At 38.1% G+C, this 18981-nt stretch overlaps 2 protein-coding genes across 2 annotated transcripts; one reads left to right on the top strand and one right to left on the bottom strand.

Moving 5' to 3' along the window:
- Nucleotides 1–424: 424 nt before the first annotated feature.
- Nucleotides 425–10104, bottom strand: ptpa (protein phosphatase 2 phosphatase activator). The gene is made up of 10 exons (XM_073814674.1): nucleotides 9985–10104; nucleotides 8787–8896; nucleotides 8455–8541; nucleotides 8231–8356; nucleotides 7829–7946; nucleotides 7365–7464; nucleotides 7042–7166; nucleotides 6602–6702; nucleotides 3110–3217; nucleotides 425–1429 (listed from the first exon to the last, which is right to left on the bottom strand). Exons 1-10 carry the CDS (start codon nucleotides 10007–10009, stop codon nucleotides 1355–1357), a joined length of 975 nt encoding a protein of 324 aa, XP_073670775.1. The 5' UTR covers nucleotides 10010–10104; the 3' UTR covers nucleotides 425–1354.
- A 1579-nt stretch (nucleotides 10105–11683) lies between these two features.
- Nucleotides 11684–18239, top strand: crata (carnitine O-acetyltransferase a). The gene is made up of 14 exons (XM_065271484.2): nucleotides 11684–11842; nucleotides 12477–12755; nucleotides 12967–13085; nucleotides 13631–13684; nucleotides 13773–13938; nucleotides 14033–14207; nucleotides 14292–14470; nucleotides 14900–15000; nucleotides 15083–15202; nucleotides 16026–16148; nucleotides 16231–16366; nucleotides 16615–16677; nucleotides 16771–16908; nucleotides 17519–18239. The coding sequence occupies exons 1-14, from the start codon at nucleotides 11816–11818 to the stop codon at nucleotides 17732–17734; spliced, it is 1896 nt and encodes a 631-aa protein (XP_065127556.2). The 5' UTR covers nucleotides 11684–11815; the 3' UTR covers nucleotides 17735–18239.
- The last annotated feature ends 742 nt before the right edge of the window (nucleotides 18240–18981 follow it).

The following is an 18981-nucleotide window of genomic DNA, read 5'->3' as shown; positions in this document are numbered from 1 at the left end:
TGCAAAAATTTTGTATAAAAATATGCTATCCAAGATAAAGAAAAATAATGATCATGTAACATTTTGCATTGACACATTTGGCAAATGCTTTCATCCAAATCGACTTGCATTACAATGTATACATTTTATTTTATCATTAGACTGCTAATGCAATGCTCTACCACTGAGCTACAGGAACATTTAACCCAGTTCTGTTCCATAGCATATGTCTCAAATGCATTTGGAGTATTTAATGCTATTTTGTAAGATTTATAAATAAATGTTTGTGATGACAAAAAAGTGTGTTCTTTTAGTTTTCACTAAGTTGTAAATTCATGCAATGCTATTGCATTTGTGTAACAAAAGCTTTGTTTTGTCAATTATTTTAACATACAGACTGTACTTCTGTACCTTTGAACCCATGTAGACTGTGTTGAGACAGAGGGACGGTTCTGAAGCAAACTCAAACCATTTATTTACACAGAATGAAGTTTAGAAATAAAATATCCCTTGCACATTAACAAAATGGCTTAAACTGCTGGAAAAAATATATATATTTTGCTTAAACTTGTCAAATGGAAGACTATGCCATTAGCTACATATTGTCGTAAAAACTCATACGACTTAAGCTTTCCGTGACATATTTAAACGCGAAGCCATTATTTTGCAGATGTATTTTTTTCAGTGGAATAAGAAAGAAATAATGCAAGAATAAAACGGCTGACTTGTCTTACACGTGTAAAATGACACTTTTAGCAAAATCATTTACAGCTAACACAAGCCTCAGCAATCTTTGATAACGGCACAACTCACACTAATAACTTCAACAGAAGTGCTTTTAGAGACACACTCACAGATCTCTGTTCCTTGTTGCAGATCTTTGCACACAGGAAATGTAATCCTGCACAACAATCCAAAACTAAGCCTTTAACTATTCATTGTGATGAGCTCTGTTGTTATTTACACATAAATAAATATAAACGACAGATGAAAATAAATGTAAAATCATTACTGCATGTGTCTTAGGAGCAGTTCAATGAAAATATATAGGCTAAGTGCATTAATTATTAGGAAGTGAGCAAAATCACAGAATGGGGTCTGCATTATATGCATATCTAGTATATTGTGTAGAGCATGGGAGTTCATTCCTGACCCCGAAGACCTACTAAGCCGTAGAGTTTAGTTCGATTCAATATTACAAGGTAGGGTGACAAATGGAACTGAACTCTATAGGTAGTGGATCTACAGGAGCAAAACAGAGCACCTCTAAGGTACATGATCCGAATCCAGGCTTGTAAATGGGATTGGAGATGGTTTCATCTGAAGTTGGTGTTTTAGTTGTGCACTCTGAAAAGGTGTGGATTCTTGTCGTCTCTCACGGTTTGACTGGCTGAATGGAAAGCAGGCTGCCAAACTTGAAATGCTGGATGACTGGGAATTTTTCTAGACACTGTAAGCGTAACAGAAAAAGAGTTGGTTTGTATGATGAACCATCTGCTGCAAGTGAACACATTTGGTAGCTTTCGTTACACCCAATAAGGCTTTAATGACAAAATTATCTTTTCTATCTTTAAGACAACGGTGTATGAGAAAACTGCTGCATAAAGAGGATTAAACCTGGTAAATGAACCAATATAGCATCACACAGGTTTCTCTCAAAGTTCCAATAACACTGCTGTGGACTCATGCAACGGTGTACTACCCACACAAACACAATTTCACCCAGTCATACTGGCTTAAATCGGTGAATACAAAGTTAGGAATGTGTTTATTTCCTGCTGCAACATTTTCTACCGAAGTGTTATTATACTGTTGTGCTAAAGTGAAATATTTTTGATTTATTTTTAACTTGAGAAAAATGAGCTGACACAAGTAATCGAATGGTAACTGGTCATCTCTAGTAAACGTAGTGGACAGTTTCTGGTGTGGTATCACTGTTTTGAGAAAAACTCTTGACGAAACCTCCTAGATGTGTCTAAAGTGTATAAAATGACAACTTTTTGTCCAAGACATAAAGGCATGTTTACCTCAGACATAGAATGACAAACTTTCTCCTGCATAAGTTTTATACCCAGAAATGCATCTCTAGATATTCTTAGCATTTCATTTGAAAGCTTCTGCAAAAGTCATATAACCCTGGTAGAGAGAAGAACTGGGCTAACAGAGTCAAATTGAGATTTGAGAACAAGAGCGTGATATATACGGGGGTGGGGAAAGACAGACAGGGAAGGAGGAGGGGAATTTGCAGACAGACTGGCCCCTCAGCTTTGCTCTACGCAGAGGGAAGAGAAGGGGGAGGGAACCCAGGGCAGGCGTCTTCTCAACAACACAGGATGTGGGCTATGGAGGAGGGGGTGGGGCACTTTGTTCTTCCCCCAAACACACATGCTTACTATATTAACTCTTTCTGTTCCAGTCTTAAAACTTCAGTGTGTTTTGGTTTATGCCTGGTATTTAGATGCCTTTTGTCGACCGGGCCACAAGTAGACGAGAGAGACATATTCTTGTGCCGAACATTGTGGGTTCACACGAGAAGTCAGGACCTATGTAAAAACACTGTGATCGATACATCACAAAAAAAGCATAAGGTGGAATGCGTTTTCAACTACCTCGGAAAGTGATTGAAAGTGGACAACCTCAAAACGTTTTACACCGTTTACACCTGTTTAGCGTCATCCACTTGTGATCCGATCAAGCACAAAGTATCTTTAAACTAGGTGAAAACAGGCCAATAGCCATTTAAACAATTTGGAGGTTTATAATTCAACTTTTTACCAGTGTTTAAATGAGAATTTAGTGGATTCAGTATCACACCAAGTGTTAATATATTACTACATTAAAATTCTCATTTAACATATTGGGGCGGTTTCCCGGACAGAGATTAGACTCGTCCTGGACTCAAATAAATTTAAGAGCTGTCCAAACTGAAAACAGCTTGCACTGGTATATATTTAAATGCATCAGAACCTTTTTTTTTTTGCATCAAAATGATGCACACAAGTAATGTTTTTGTAAGCCATGTTTGTTAAAACTAGTTATATTTCATAATTAAACTAAGCCTAGTCATGGTTTAAGCTAATCCCTGTCCAGGAAACCACCCCATTGACATTTGTCACGCCATAATACTTACTTCTGCTTTGTACATTCGTATGAGACCTTGATTGACTTTGGACCATGAAGGAACATCACTGATGTTCCAAAGCTGGTTAGAGTGTTCAGCAAAAGGGCCCGTCTTCATCTGAAAAAAAGGAAAACAGAAACATGAACGATGTGTTTTAAACATAGTGTACATTAAAGGCAAAATACGCAATCAGCAACCAAAAGGATGAAGATGTGAAGAATCAGTGGTTAAAATTACTTTTTAGGGCAGGATTTACTAAAAGTTTGGCCATGAAAGATGGTTCAGTACCTACTTTATTTGTAAGTTACAACAACCAGTCAGTATATTGTTATTATGTTATGTGTTTATTCTGTAGAAAAATGTGTATGTGCACAGGTCTGTAGCGCTTCTTTACAAGAAAACATCGCCATCTACTGGCCTGGCATGCATAATACAGTGTTTTAGTCATCTTCATGGATCCATGTGAATTCAGATATTTTGACAGCGCTGTCGATTGTACATTTCAATGGTCCCTTTCAGTTTTTCTAAATGTACTATTAATAAACCCCTTTTGCGCTGAGGTCACAATTACGTCACAGCGCTAGCTGGAGGCAACAGAAATGGACAACTGGAGGCGGCTAATACAGGGTCGGCTACACAAGGAGCTTAAAATGTCATCTTTTTGGTTGCCAGAATCGACGGAGTACAGGCAATTGGACATTTTATCGTATACCTGCTGCCACTGCCAGACAAAAAGAAAACAACGACAGCTAATCTGGTTCCATGCTTAAAGTTAACCAGGGCTCAACATAAAGGACTGCCCGGTGGCCTGGGGCCAGTGTGATGGACATTCGGGCCAGTGAACAGTATTGTCACTTGTCCGATCGAGCCAGTGCTTCACTCTCAGTAGCTAAAATATATTTTCTGTATGTATTCTTATGTGATGTTACCATAGAGACCATAGAGACATTTTAAGCATTGCGAACGTTTACTTCTCAGATAATCTTTCATCTGGTCCACTGAACTTTATTGCTAATTGTCTTAAAGGAATAGTCTACCCTTTTGCCATATTAAACTATGTTATTACCTCAACCTAGACGAATTAATACATACCTATCTTTTTTCAATGCATGCACTGTACAGCGCGTTGTGAATGTGTTAGCATTTAGCCTAGCCCCATTCATTCCTATGGTACCAAAAAAAGTTTTCTTTTGTGGCACCATACTTACTGGTATAACTTCTCATGTCACAGTCTTTAAATAGGGAAAACACGGAAGTGTTTGGTGGCTTCCCTGTTTGGTACCATAGGAGTGAATGGGTCTAGGCTAAATGCTAACACATTCACGATGCGCTGTACAGTGCACGCATTGAAAAAAGATAGATATGTATTAATTCGTCTAGGTTGAGGTAATAACATAGTTTAATATGGCAAAAGGGTAGACTATTCCTTTAACAAATAATGAATAAAATGTTTATGTATACAATTATATTATATTCGTATATATCTTCACCTTCCTAAACTAATTACCGAAGTCATTTTTTCAGGCTTCTAAGAAAACACAAATAAATGGAACTAACTTCAGAGGTTGAGTAGATATATGTTCTTCTTGATGCAGCTGCCATTTAAAAAAGCTTGTAAAAAATAAAACAGCCTAAAATATTTTTGTCAAAAAATGACTTTTTTACAATTAGTTTAGGAAGGTGAGGATATGTGACACTGAAATCGTTTTTTGATGGGGCCAGTAAAAATTTTGGCAGGGCAAGTAAAATCCTCCTGAACCACTGGCCCGATCGGGCCATTATAAAAAAAGTCTTTGCATTGAGCCCTGGTTATTAACTATTTCAAATAACTATTGCAGTCCCAGACAGATATTGGAAAAAAAAAACGGATTTTCTCCAGCCATCAAGATAACAAGCTTTGTTGAAGAGTTCAGAGGAATCTTTCTGGCTCCAGCTAAGCCCCGCCCACACAAATACGTCACAATGTTTACCAACTGTAAAAGGGTCTATAGATATGTGTTTAATTAAAATGATATTTTTTGTGTCATTCTGTCAACAACCGACAACATTTCTGGCAAATTCTTAAAAGTGTATGTATGTTTGTATTTGCATTTATTTACTGAAAATTTAAATGGGGGAAAACATGGTCAAAATAAAAGCTTAAATACTTAAATACTGCAAAGAAAAATAGTTCAAATTCATTTCTCAACAACAAAATACTAATGTTTATACATGTATTTTAGGGAAAAAAATCGTTTTTTGGTCACATCTTTCATGCTGTCAGTCTTTTACATTTGCTGTTCAGTGACTTTAAAAGACCCAGAAATGGTCACAATAAGTCTAGAAATGATGATTAAAGTCAAAACTGGAGTGGTCTCTTAACTTTTTCTGCGGCTTTACAACATAAAATAATTATGAAATAATCAACATATAAAAAACTAACTATTAATCATACTGTAGTATTTTATTGAATTACCAACAGTACTGTACCAGTCACTGTACTATAAGGCTATTCATGAGAATTTATAAGAAAAGGTCTTGGGGCTGCCCCTGGGAAAAAGAAGTTTATGAATGGCAGTGCTGTGTACCGCACATACACATACACAGATTCTCAGACTGCCCTCATCAGGCTGGACTTTCCAGAGACCCACTAACCTCTCATAGAGGAATGGAGAGAAGGAAGGAAAAAGGGAGGGTGGAAAGAGAAAGAAAGAGGAAAGAGAAAGGGAGGGGGTGGACCCTAGGGGCCAAAGTAGTGATTCACAATAACGTGCAGGGAAGGAAGGAAATGACTCATGTGAGTGGAGTCCAAACATAACCTCCCTGAGAGAGAGAGAGCGAGAAAGAGAGAAAGAGCTACAGGTCTCTTTCACACCGCTTGGTCTAAAAACGAGTTTGATAACAACTCCCTTCCCCTGCAGGTATCTCTTCACACTGTATTTTTAAATCTTACATCCAAATATATATTTGAATGACTAAACTTAAAAGCTATTGTGAACAACATAAAAAATACTGGATTAGGTTTTTTAAAGGGACAGATCACCCAAAAATTATTTTCTTACTCTCACGTTTTATCCAAAGCCTGCATAAATTTAGAGGAAACTTGTAACCGAACCGATCATGAGCCCCATTTACTTTCATGAATTAGTATCCTACTATGAAAGGTAATGGGGTTTATGATCAGTTTGATTACAAACATTCATCAAAATATCTTTCTTCGTGTTCAACAGAACACATTTTCATTTTTGGGTGAACAGTCCCTTTAACCAATGTGTAGGATAGGAAAGTGTAGGACAATAACATAACATTATCATCAGAGTTTAAATCGGGGTATAAAAAAACAACATTTGCATTATCCAAATGAACCACACACTAATGTCCAATAACCATTTTCCCCCAAAAGTGCAGGTGTAAAAGTGTCCTAAAATTAGATGTTGCAAGAACTTGCATGAAGGGCTATTGTGTGCTTGTTTGAATGAATAAGCTTATTTAAATCAACAATGGTTGCCAAGTCATACACACCTCATTGATGAATTTAATGCACTCAAAAAACATGTAGTCTTGATGGTTCTCATTTACAACTTTCTCCTCCACAAAGTGCTTGGGCTCCAGGGTGGGGTGGTCTAACGCACAATAGGTAAATAAACACAGCATAGTTACTCAAGGTGACCACCAGGTGTCTCCCTTTCCTTATGTTCACAGCAATCAATATCAAATCAAGATTTGACCAACCAAAACACAATTTATTTTCTCAGGAAGGGTTACAATTCTCTTGGGCCCTATGAGTAGGATACCTAGCGGTATCTTAGAGGGTTGTCCCCGATAATGGCCATAATTAAATTGTACTTACAAAAACATATTAAGCTAAGCTCTTATTAAAGATTAAAACAGAAGGCATTACCAAAGCAGCAATTCACAATAATTAATAATTAATCATTGTTAAATTAGGATGAAATTGTTACCTATAAGCTGTGAGCTTCCCCATATGAAGGGAATAAACTGAAAGTCGTCAAGACCCCACACACCCTGGCTTCCTGCTGGCTCCATCCTATACGTTTTTTGCAGTTTGCGCATCAATCTGAGATACCTATGCAAACCGGATCGCATTGCTTGTTATGGGGCAAATAGGTTTAACACAATTCACCTTCAAATCATCGACCATAATATGCTGAAACTATATTGTAAAAGCATTTTAAATAGACATTTAGTGTTTAACATGTAAATATCAGCAATGCTATGCTTAACGGATGTTATGTGATGACAGGAAATAGGAAAATCCACCAACTTGTCAAACACTTTAAATATGATGGCCAACTGGTCGTCTGGGCGCAGGGCTCCCACCTTACAGAGACAGCAGAGGAATGCAGCAAACGCAGCCTCGTGACCTGCATGCACAATCACGTTTTTTCCAAACATGCCACAAATAACACAGCAATGGCCACTTTTTATACATAGCACTGAAATGTAATTAACAGCTAAATAAGAGCTCAAGGAGTATAATAAAACAATAGTATTTAATACAGGCACATTGCAGCCTCATCAAACCGGTGGGTCTCAATCAAATTGGTGTTGCCACAGCACCCCCTAGTGGGCGTTTAGTAGAAAAACTGTTTACAATGACCTTTAGATATTATCATAAGTACACTGGGGCACACCATTCCCAAACAAAACTAAAATACTTCTGAAAGTGTATTAGTTGTGAGTGTTCAGTCTAATTGAGTTACATGTATTGTATATACACAAACTAACCTGTGCCATAATCAATCCTGGTGGAGTTCCCTACAGACTCTTTCAGGTACACAGCTATCTCTGGAGCCGCATCATGCTGTTCTGATGGGAGAACGGCAGTGACCAGAGACTCTGCCTCCTGCACAGAAAAGTAACCAACTGCTCTGAAACGGTAACAGTGCTTTTGCAAAATTGCATGCATAACCAGTTCTCTAAATGAAATGTTGCACTGAAATGTATGCATTGCTTCCCCACGTCTGACTGTTTAGGATCGGACTGGTTTTAGTGGTGTAAATTTTGACTTGAATTTGCAGGGTAGTGAATGCTACTCTGCAAACACTGGCCATTTATATAGTACACAGAAAACACTAAGTTAAAAATGACCTAATTATGTATAACCCAGGTCACAAACTGTCTGCTTACCTGGTCTAGTTTGGCATACCAAGTGCGGAAAGCTTTATTTCCGAAGCGAGAAGGCTGGTCTACTGGTGGCGTCTCATCAATCCAGCGATCCAATGTCCCCAACAATGTGAGTAACTTCTCCACTGTCTAGCAGCAAAGAAAAGCATGCAAGCAAATGTATAAACGCTGATCCATTGATCTTCACTTTATATCAGAAAAAATAATACAGCAGCAACACGACTCACCTCAGACACCTGGTATTCGCATGTAAGTTTCTTTCTCTTCACAGCCTCATTCAGGGTCAGAATGAATCCAATGTAGTCTGCATATGCCTACTTACACATAACAGCAAAACCATGCACAAGCAAAAAGGCTTTATTTGAAAGCGACGGCAGTAATGATTCAAGTTAACTGAGATAGTGGGATAATTTTCAGGACTCGATTTAAAAATAAAGAAGAGTGTCAAACAATACAGGCTTATATTTTAAATGTTAAACTCCAGGGAGTGAAAGAGACTTAAAATGAACTATTTTGCTAACATTAAGGGTAGCAGAAAAAGGCTGTGACAATGGTTTACCTGTGATCTTTTCCATTTGCCCATATCAGTTACCATACTGATCTCCTTCTTTGGTACCATGAATTTAAAGCTGGCAGGATTGAGAGACTTGTGATCCTCATGAGAGGAGCCTGTTCAAGTGACACATATATAGATGAATTAGTTTAAATGTATATTTTGGACATTTTATCTGATGCAGTACTTAATAGTTTATTTTTACTGTAATTGTATAGCGTTAATAATGTTCGATTTATTGGTAAATAGCTGTGTGTTATTAATGATAAAACATATGAATGATTCTGTGTGTGCAAAAGCTACCTTTGTGTTAAATGCAAACATTTAGTGTAAATGTTTATGAATGTGTGGCAATATTGTCTACAAAAAAACCTTATTGCGTTTTCAATTGCTGAACCACTATCTAAAAATACTTAAGATAATAGGATGTAGTAGGGAATAAGATTTCTTTGGATGTTAAAATAGACCCTACATATACAACCATGGCCAAAAGTTTTGAGAAAGACTTACAAATGAATATTTCTGTCTGAGTTATTTATTTATTTATTTACAATTACATTAGGTCTATGCAAAGAGTCAATATTTGCAGTGTTAACCTCTGCCATTCTCCCTGGCATGAAGCCATCATAAGAAAAGGTGAGCGCTTGCACCTGTGTCATGCCAACAAAATATTGACTTTTTACATAAACTCAATGTTATTGTAAATAACAAACTTTGACACTTATTAAATGCTTGTAATTACACTTCAGTATACCATGTGTGTGAGAGAGAGAGAGAGAGAGAGAGAGAACATGGGATATGGTATATTTAAATATGACATAGTGAAACTGATGAATAATAACATAATAACAGGTCGTGATGCTGCCTTAGTTAGTTTGTTACTCAGCTAACGTTATTATAACGCCCATGACTTATTTAAAAAGTAACGAGTGTTTATTTAAGTGAATTAAGTGATCAAGAAGTGTATTTGGTCTTAAAACAAATGTGTAAGAAGCGAAACATGCGCCACAGTTAGAAGCTGTCAGACTCCAGGCGATTCATTTCAGGAGGCGTAACGACAGTGCACACGGTTTTCTGGATACTTGCGCACCGTTATTTGGTACAGATGTGCTCTATAATAAAATTCATAATCAGTAGGTTTTATTTAGTATGCTGACTTTAAAGTCATCCGTGATTAAATGCAGATATGATTGAAACAAGTTACCTGACGGCTGCTCAGTCTCCGCCATGTTTAATATGAAGACGAAAACATCACGTTCGACTCTCACTGGCTCTTTCTTCTTCTTCTTTTCCGTCCTGTTACTGGCCGCTTACTCAATTGGAGTACTACCGCCACCTACTGTACACGTTTCCATGGGTGATGCTGTTTTGGCTAGAGGGAATACAGCTACAGCCACATCTCGCGAGATGTTGGATTTAGGGTAAGGTTTCCAGTAGCGCCTCACTGCAGAACACGACATCCAGGGGGCGGGGTTGGATTTAGATCCAGGGGCGGAGCTGGATCCCGATCCAGAGATCCCATTGGCCGCCAGTTTTACCACAAGACACGTCATACACGTGTTGCTGCGTTACCATTTCCGCATTTTGTCGTAACTAAATTTAGTTATTATTTTGACATAATAACTAACTTCACTTATGACTACAATAAAAGTAGTGCCTTTAGGGTGAAATGTAAGTTTTTTGCTATAATGCTTTGGAGTAAAACATTTCGGGTAAGCCTACTACGAGTTATCTTACCACATGCAGTTTAAGACCTATTATGGATACAGTATTAATATGCATAATTATTAAGATATATAGGCTATGGCATGTTATTTAGAAATTAATAAATTGAATGTTTATCTTGTATGGACTTTGAACTTGTTTTAACGTCTTTGCTTACAGCCATTAGGAAACAGGTTTACTTTTTTTTAAAATTTGCTAATAAAAGATATCAAATAAATAAGTTTATATATTTACTCGTATAGGAATAGCTGTGTAATAAGTGGGATAATGTACAAATAAATCCCTTCAGTGATATCAAACTGTCGGGAACGTGTCCTTACCTCCTCTTACACCTAACTGTGATACTTTCTAAATTATGAATCTTTCTCAACTATATTATTAATCAAACGTACACTTAAATTAATAAGAGCAAACGTTGGTGACCACAGGTTGCAACAACGCAAATATACTGGTTCATTTGGCGGAACAAAGTATATAAAGTGGGAGGAGTTGGATCTAGATCCAACCCCGCCCCCTGGATGTTGTGTTCCGCAGTGAGGACCTTCTCAAGGTTTGGGGGGTGTGATTAGAATGGAAAACAGCGGTTTTGCCTGGATAGGATACAGCTAAGGCCTAAATTACTTAAAATTTTGTGTTTAGGGGTAGGTTTGAGGGGAAGGGTTAGTGTGAAAACAGCGCTCATTCGGCGAGATTTCACGAGATTTTGGCCCTAGCTGTATTTTTTCTAGCCCATAACCTGGTGATGCGTCTGCTTTATCTTTTTTTGAAGAATTAAGTTGCATCCACCCTAGTGGATCCTAGCCCACGCTTCAGCTGCCGCTGCTCCAATGCTTGCCACGGTGAAATCAAAAATATATTTTCTTACATTTAAAAGAGCAGATAAATGTAAAGCTCTCGAAGTACGCGAAAAACGTCCAAGTACCGCGAGAGCGAGTAAAGTTCTCCACTCGCTCTCGCGGTACTTAAACGTCATCGAACTGTCAGTTCCTGGAGCGCTGCATGAAGTCAAGTAACCTGTTTCTGTTATATGATATATAGCACTGTATGCTACCTGTTGTTGTTAATAAAGCATAAAAAAGTCAAGTAATGTAACCATTCCCATTTTTTAAGAAGCAGGTGGCTAGGCGTGGCTTTTGTTTTGCACACTTGCACTTGCACGCCATCTATCGATGAAATTGAGCAAGGCAGTAGCGATGGCGCTGATGGTTTTCAAATGAAGGTTTAACCCAGTGCACTCTGAGCAGTACGCAACAGATCTGTCCCTCCTCTCTAACCTCTCTGATACGGGGGCGTTTTAGTGAACTTAAGTTATGTTGGGAAATCTGGCCAGGACGATGGTGAGTAAACCTCCGTTCTTGCCGAGTTTTTAAACCTAGTTTAATTTTTAGGGACTGACCGACAATGCGAGTGCCTAGGGCTAGTTATCAGTAAAGGAAACATGGAGGCAATTTGGTTTCGATTACTTTTAGCTTTGGGACAGTTTAGAAAGCAGTGTGTACTTGACAACGTCACTGCATGTAGGTAATAATCACAAGTGTGTACAAGGTCTTCTTCATAGATATGTATACATCTATGGTCTTCATGACAGCTGTAACACATTTTTTGAGTTCCTAATGACAGAGGCATCAGTCTGTGTTGCATACTTACTGTCATGTGCAAACCTGACTCATATTTCTCGTATCTGATTACATATATATCCCGTTTTTTATAGATGAGTGTGACTAGATCAGCAATACGTTTATGTACATTTACTTTATGTACATTTGATTGAGTGTGATAGATCTGATGGCATTTTTGGTACTATATGATGCCTGCTAACAGAGACAAACGCTTTGACTGTCTGTAAAACAGCACAAACTTTTCGTCTCAATAAAAAATAAAAGTGGATTGTGTAGGTAAATTAATGTGCCAGTATCTTTATGATCAATAGATGGAAAAAAATTACATGACATCATCATGGGGTATTTGCAGGTAAAGACTGGTGTGGTAAAACCCTCTAGTCTGGTAAAGCCAGTGTCAGTGACTCGGATCACTGGTCGCTACCTGGCACACCAAGAGGGGCTCCCGAAGCTACCAGTGCCACCCCTGCAACAAACATGTGATCGCTATCTGGCTATTCTGGACCCTATCACAGACCCAGAGGAACTGAATTGCACCCGGAAATTGGTGGAGGAGTTTCAGAAGCCGGGTGGTGTTGGAGAGAGACTTCAAAAAGGCCTGGAACGACGATCCATGAAGTTGGAGAACTGGGTAAATCTGTGTGGTGGAGAAGGATTGGGTTGTTGGTGATGCTTTATTAGGAGCCCAAGGTCATTGGGCACATAACTATATCACTAAGTTTCTACATACTACACATACAATCTAAATACACTCAGAGTTGTGTTGAAATTTAGCTCAGTCTGTTTTAAGAACTTCTTGTTGGCTCCCTGTCTCTCTTTATCTCCTACTTTTCCACTGGTAGCTTTCTGATTGGTGGTTACAAACAGCTTACTTGGAGTATCGGATGCCAGTTGTTATACATTCGAGTCCTGGGGTCGTCCTTCCCCGTCTAGAGTTCAGTGATCGTCAAGGCCAAATGAGGTCAGAAATAGTCAACTAATTTTAACACAGGTCATTTTGTTGGTAAAAACACTGTGTTCTTTAAAACTAACTAGTTTACTAGTACAGTATGTGCCACTTAACCTTTCTATCCCCACTGATTAATTTACATAAACAACGCTTTAATCCAAAGCAATGTACAGTGCAAGGTGTACATTTGATCCATATATGTATTGTCTGTACCCATTGATCATTTCAGACATTGCACATGATATAAAGGTTTTTGCAAAAATACAAAAGTTTGCATCTGAATTAAATCCAAAAGCTGACACATATTAACATCACTGCAATGTTGTGGTACCTGTTTCTAGTTGATGACCTTTGTACACACTAACCCTCTCTCGCCAAGCAATGGTTTGCAATTCAAAGAGTGCAGGTTGTTGCTCTCAGTAAAGTCCTGGCCTGAAGCCAGTTTTACCCCTTGCACTTGTATCATATGCCAAGTAAAGCTGGCACACATCACAGCTTCAAGAAGTGTTTATAATAGCTGTTAAAATAATCCTACCTAAAATCTTTATTCCTTGCAGATATGCAGCAAAATTGATTGCAGGGGTTTTAGATTTCAAGACCATGATTGACAAGTGAGTGCCATTCTTGTATGTTTAAATTGCTGTGATTCACAAGAGAAATCAATTATAAGCCATTATGTTTTTTTTTCATATTTATTAGTGAAACCTTGCCAGTGGAGTTTTTGGGTGGGAAGCCATTATGTATGAACCAGTACTATCAGGTTCTCTCATCCTGCCGCATACCTGGTACAAAGAGGGACACGGTGGTCAACTACGCATTGGACAAGAAGCCCCCTAAACATATCACTGTAGTGCACAACTTTCAGGTCAGTTTCTGTTACTTACCTCCTGTACTGAAGATAACCGGTGAATTTGTACATCAATAAGCATTGTTGCATTTCTTTTTTTACGTTGTTGTAGTTTTTTGTGCTGGACGTATACAACAGTGATGGCACACCACTGACTGTAGATCAGATTTACATACAGCTGGAGAAGATCTGGAACTCCTCTTTACAGGCCAACGAAGAGCCTATTGGCATCCTTACCTCCAACCACCGCAACAGCTGGGGCAAAGCTTACAACAACCTGATCAAGGGTGGGCACAGATGGTGTTTAACACTGTCTGTTATATTGCATTTTATATTGAAGATTCTTAATTCTTTCTCTTGGTCATTTTCAGATAAGACCAATGAAGAGTCCGTAAGAGCTATTCAGAAAAGCATTTTCACAGTCTGCCTGGATGCTCCGATGCCACACAAATCTGATGAAATGTACTGGACTCGAGCTGGATTTCAGATGTTGCATGGAGGAGGCAGCAGGTGGAACAGTGGGAATCGCTGGTTTGACAAAACATTGCAGGTTAGACGGATATATATGGTCCTCAATAAAAAATGAAGAGATCTGAGATTTATGGGCAGTTTCAAAGACAGGGTTAATCCAGGACCATGCTTTAGTTATCAGGACATGTTTAATTCTAGGGAAGCTGGAAAATTAGCTTATTGTCAATGCCCTTATCAGGACATAAAGTACTTTTTACAAACATACCTTACAAAAAACATGAGACAAAACAATGGCACTGATATATGTTAAGATATGTCAAGGCTAGATGTTTAAAAAAATAAAGGCAACTCAAACATGCATTTTAGTGTGAGACTGGGATAAGCCCTGTCTGGGAAACCGCCCCTTACTGCATTTAGTTTTAATCTAATGCAATACATGCATTATATGGCACATTCTGACTCTGAACTATACAACTTTAATCTGTTATTCCAAATGCTGTCCTTGTAGTTTATTATTGGAGAGGATGGGACATGTGGGTTGATCTATGAACACGCTCCTGCTGAAGGGCCACCTATCATTTCGCTGCTTGACCATGTGGTGGAATACACGTAAATCTAACACTGAATATACATATAAAATCTTTTTTTTCCAAAAAGATTTTACATTTACCCACTGGTTGTATTTGTGCAGCAAGAAGTCAGAGATGGTCCGTACTCCAATGGTCCCGCTGCGTATGCCCCAGAAACTTCATTTTAACATCACGCCAGAGATCAAGAAGGACATTGAGGAGGCCAAACAAAACCTATACATGTGAGAAGCTGAGAAACTCTTCACACAGAAATCCAAACCTCATTTCTCATTTTGTCTCTGAATTGTGTTGTATCTGATGTCTACGTAGTCAAAAACAGATATGCTACAACTTCAAAACAACGGTTTCGCAGACAAGGCTTAAGACTTTATGTTTGAGCTGTCCAAACTGAAAACAACATGCCCTGATATATCTTTTTAAACTCACATTTATAAAAGCTACCTAAAATGTCAAGGGCATAATCCTGACTTAAAGGGACACCCCATTTAAAAAAAAAAGTCTTATTTTCCAGTTCCCCTAGAGTTATCCATTCAGCTGATCTCCGGTCTGTCTGTACCACTTTTAGCATAATCCATTGAATCTGATTAGACCATTAGCATCGCGATCAAAAATAACCAAAGAGTTACAGCCCAAAAATAGTCCCCTTTGTTACTTTCAAAAGCAGGGGACTAATTCGGGCACTGCGTAATATCATTGCGCCTGCTGCAGCCAAGTTACAGCAGCAAAGTCCTTAATTATTACGCCGGAATGTCAGTATAGTTCCTAGCCACTTCTAATTTTCTGTCGGTTTTAGTACATAATATAATTACAGAAGAGTCAAGTTTTAAATAGGAAAAGTATCGTAACTCATTTTTGCGCGCGATGCAAATAGTCTAATTAGATTCAATTTATTATGCTATGCAATGCTAAAAGTGGTACAGACAGACCAGAGATTGGCTGAATGGATTCCATTAATTTGAGCAGAAAATTTTTTTTAAATAAAAAAAAGAAACACTGATGAACAAATCAGAGAAGGCATAATATTTCTCTTTACTTTCTTTGCAGTATGGTTCATGACTTGGATATGAAAATCAGCGTGTTCTCCCATTTTGGCAAAAATTTCCCAAAGTCGCAGAAGATGAGCCCTGATGCATTTATTCAGATGGCCCTCCAGTTGGCACACTACAGGTAAAACTCTTAACATCCTTTTTTCGTTACTTTGATAAACCATTTTTATCAGTTTAGCTCATTCAGTCAGTTCACTTTTCAGAATGTACAAGCGCTGCTGTCCCACCTATGAGAGCGCATCCCTCCGAATGTTCAGATTGGGACGCACAGACACCATTCGCTCAGCCTCCATTGACTCGGCCAGGTTTGTAAAGGCCATGGATGACTCGACTAAACAGGTGTGTTCCCTTTATAAATGTATGATTTAAAATCATATTCACCATTTAAATGTTGATATCAACTAAACGAGCATTGTCAATATAAAACTCAACATTTTTAAATCTGTTTTTTGCACAAGCATACATTGTTAGCATAAACATTAAGTAAGAGATAATATATGACATTATTACAGACAGCTTGAAAGTGAACATGTTGATACATAAATCCAGCTTTCTTGTTTGAGTGACACTGTCATTTTGATTGACAGAACACAGAGAAAGTGGCTCTTCTGGAGAAAGCCATTAAAGCTCACAGAGATTATACAGATATGGTGAGTAAATGCACACTGCATCTATCAGACTATCAGTCATTATAAGTGTGGCATTGTGCTTTACAACTATTCTGCATCTTTTCTATTCATCAGGCGATCCGAGGTCAAGCCATCGACAGACATTTGCTTGGATTGAAATTGCAGGCTACAGAGGACCTGTCTGCCCTACCAGAAGTCTTCATGGATCCTTCATATGCTGCGTCACTACATTACAAACTCTCCACCAGCCAGGTACTGCCCAATAGAGCTATTATTAAAATCCTCCACAGTTAGTGTCCTACAACAGGTGAAACTGCTATGCATGTAATCGAACCCTTTATTTGCAAAACAAACTTGCATTGAGTTTTGTGAATGTACTATTAACTGTGCTGTAAAGCAAAAGCACTAAGGCCGTGTGTCCACCAAAGCATTTAAACACAGCTGAAAACGCCTGCCGCTCTTATAAGATGGAGACTGTGGGCACATTTGGTGCAGTTCCTTCAACTGAGTGCTTTGGTTGCTATGATCCTTCTGTTTTGTTTATCAGTCATTGTACGGTGCATGGATGCTGTGGAACTTGTCCCACCTATTCTCTACTGTGATTGGACAGCTGAGTGGAAACGCGAAACGCTGCCGCCTCGACAGCTGCCAGCGTTTTATAAAAACGTGGCACTCACATAGCAAACAATTGAAAAAAAAAACGCTTTGGTAGACACACAACCTAAAACCACTAAGCATATGATCTGTTAATAAAACTATGCTTTTTTTTTTTATTTAAATTATCTGATTAAAAGATGCTGCTTAAATGTGCTGCTTTAGTTTTTATTTAGTTCTATCCATTTGTTCGCTTCAACTCACCCAGGTGCCAGCTAAAACCAACTGTGTGATGTGCTTCGGCCCGGTGGTACAAGACGGATACGGCGTGTGCTACAACCCCAAGGACTCCCATATAAACTTTGCGGTCTCTGCCTTCAACAGCTGTCAGGACACTAATGCAGCACTAATGGCCCAAGCTCTAGAAAATGCTCTTTTGGACATGAAGACCCTTTTGGAGCAAACACCTAAAGCCAAACTTTAACTACAATTACGTCAACTACAGCTGAGCACTTAAGAAGAATTTTAAGAGACTTTTTATGTTGTACTTACCAGTACAGACTGAAGTTGACTGGATGAATGATCCTTGGCCTAAATAATTTCAATTTTTATATGTTTATATGTGTCAGTTTGTGTTTGTTCAAACAGACAAGAAATCAAATACGCTTGTCAATCTGGTTTTGCTGATTTGCCTTTTCTTGGTATTGAGTTTCCTCAGTAAAGACAATGTACCAGATATAGCTGTGCATTTTGGTAAGTCTCTCTCTCTCTCTCTTTCTCCCTCTCTCGTTTGCTCTTTGTTGCAAATTAGTAATTTGTAATGTAAGTTCAAATGTAATCAGTTAAAAAAAAAGATTATCCACTCTGTGTGCATGGTTATACACTGTTAACTGGCATAATGTAAATAATATTTGTTTCTTAGATCTTAACACTCTGCTGTAATTTGCACTTTAACATTCTTTTAATAAATATCAAGTTATTGACAACTTGCTTAAGTCCTTACCGACTTTCATACCTTGTACCTAAAGCTGACCCTCAGAAACCAAGTGACTTTTTTGAGCATTTTGAATAATGAGGACTATTTTAAAGGGAAAGTTCACCCAAAAATAACAATTCTGCTCATTTACTCACCCTCATGTTGATCTAAACCTATATGGGTTTCTTTTATCTTTAGGTTTAGATAAAAAATGATTGTTTATGGCTTTTTCCAGACCACTTTCTAGGATAAGTATGATCATTTTAATTTACACATTTTAGACCTTTTTGAATTTGCGTTATTATTGGATCATGTGTTATTTTTCATATGCAAATAAATGAACCCCTTGCATTTGCTTTTGCAGTTGACTTAAGTGCAGCTCATTGTCCACATTCTTGTTAGTTATGGCTCAATATAAGTCATGGCCTCATTGAGAATGATAAAGTCACTGCAATTTCAGATAAGTGTCCCTCTTGTTTTTCTTTTCAACCAAACTAATTGTCCAGTTTGGTGAGGGATTCAGGACTCAGGCTTTAAAGCCTCTAAGTAAAGACAGAACCCAAATGAGTCCGGGTATGTATAAACAAAGTCTAGGCCTACTGTTTATGTTTTGAAATGTTTAAAACATTTAATGCATTATACCTTTTGTGTTAATACATGTTTTGGGTTTAAGGTTATGGGGGGCTTTAAGCCTATAGTCAAGGGTGTAATTGCGTGCTGCGTGCAGATACTTTAAGTACAATGTAACAACATAG

The sequence above is a fragment of the Paramisgurnus dabryanus genome, chromosome 5 (genome assembly GCF_030506205.2).
Source record: "Paramisgurnus dabryanus chromosome 5, PD_genome_1.1, whole genome shotgun sequence".
NCBI classification, from domain to species: Eukaryota; Metazoa; Chordata; class Actinopteri; order Cypriniformes; family Cobitidae; genus Paramisgurnus; species Paramisgurnus dabryanus.
Note: the sequence above shows the minus strand (reverse complement) of the source record. Positions and strands in the feature narration are given on the sequence as shown.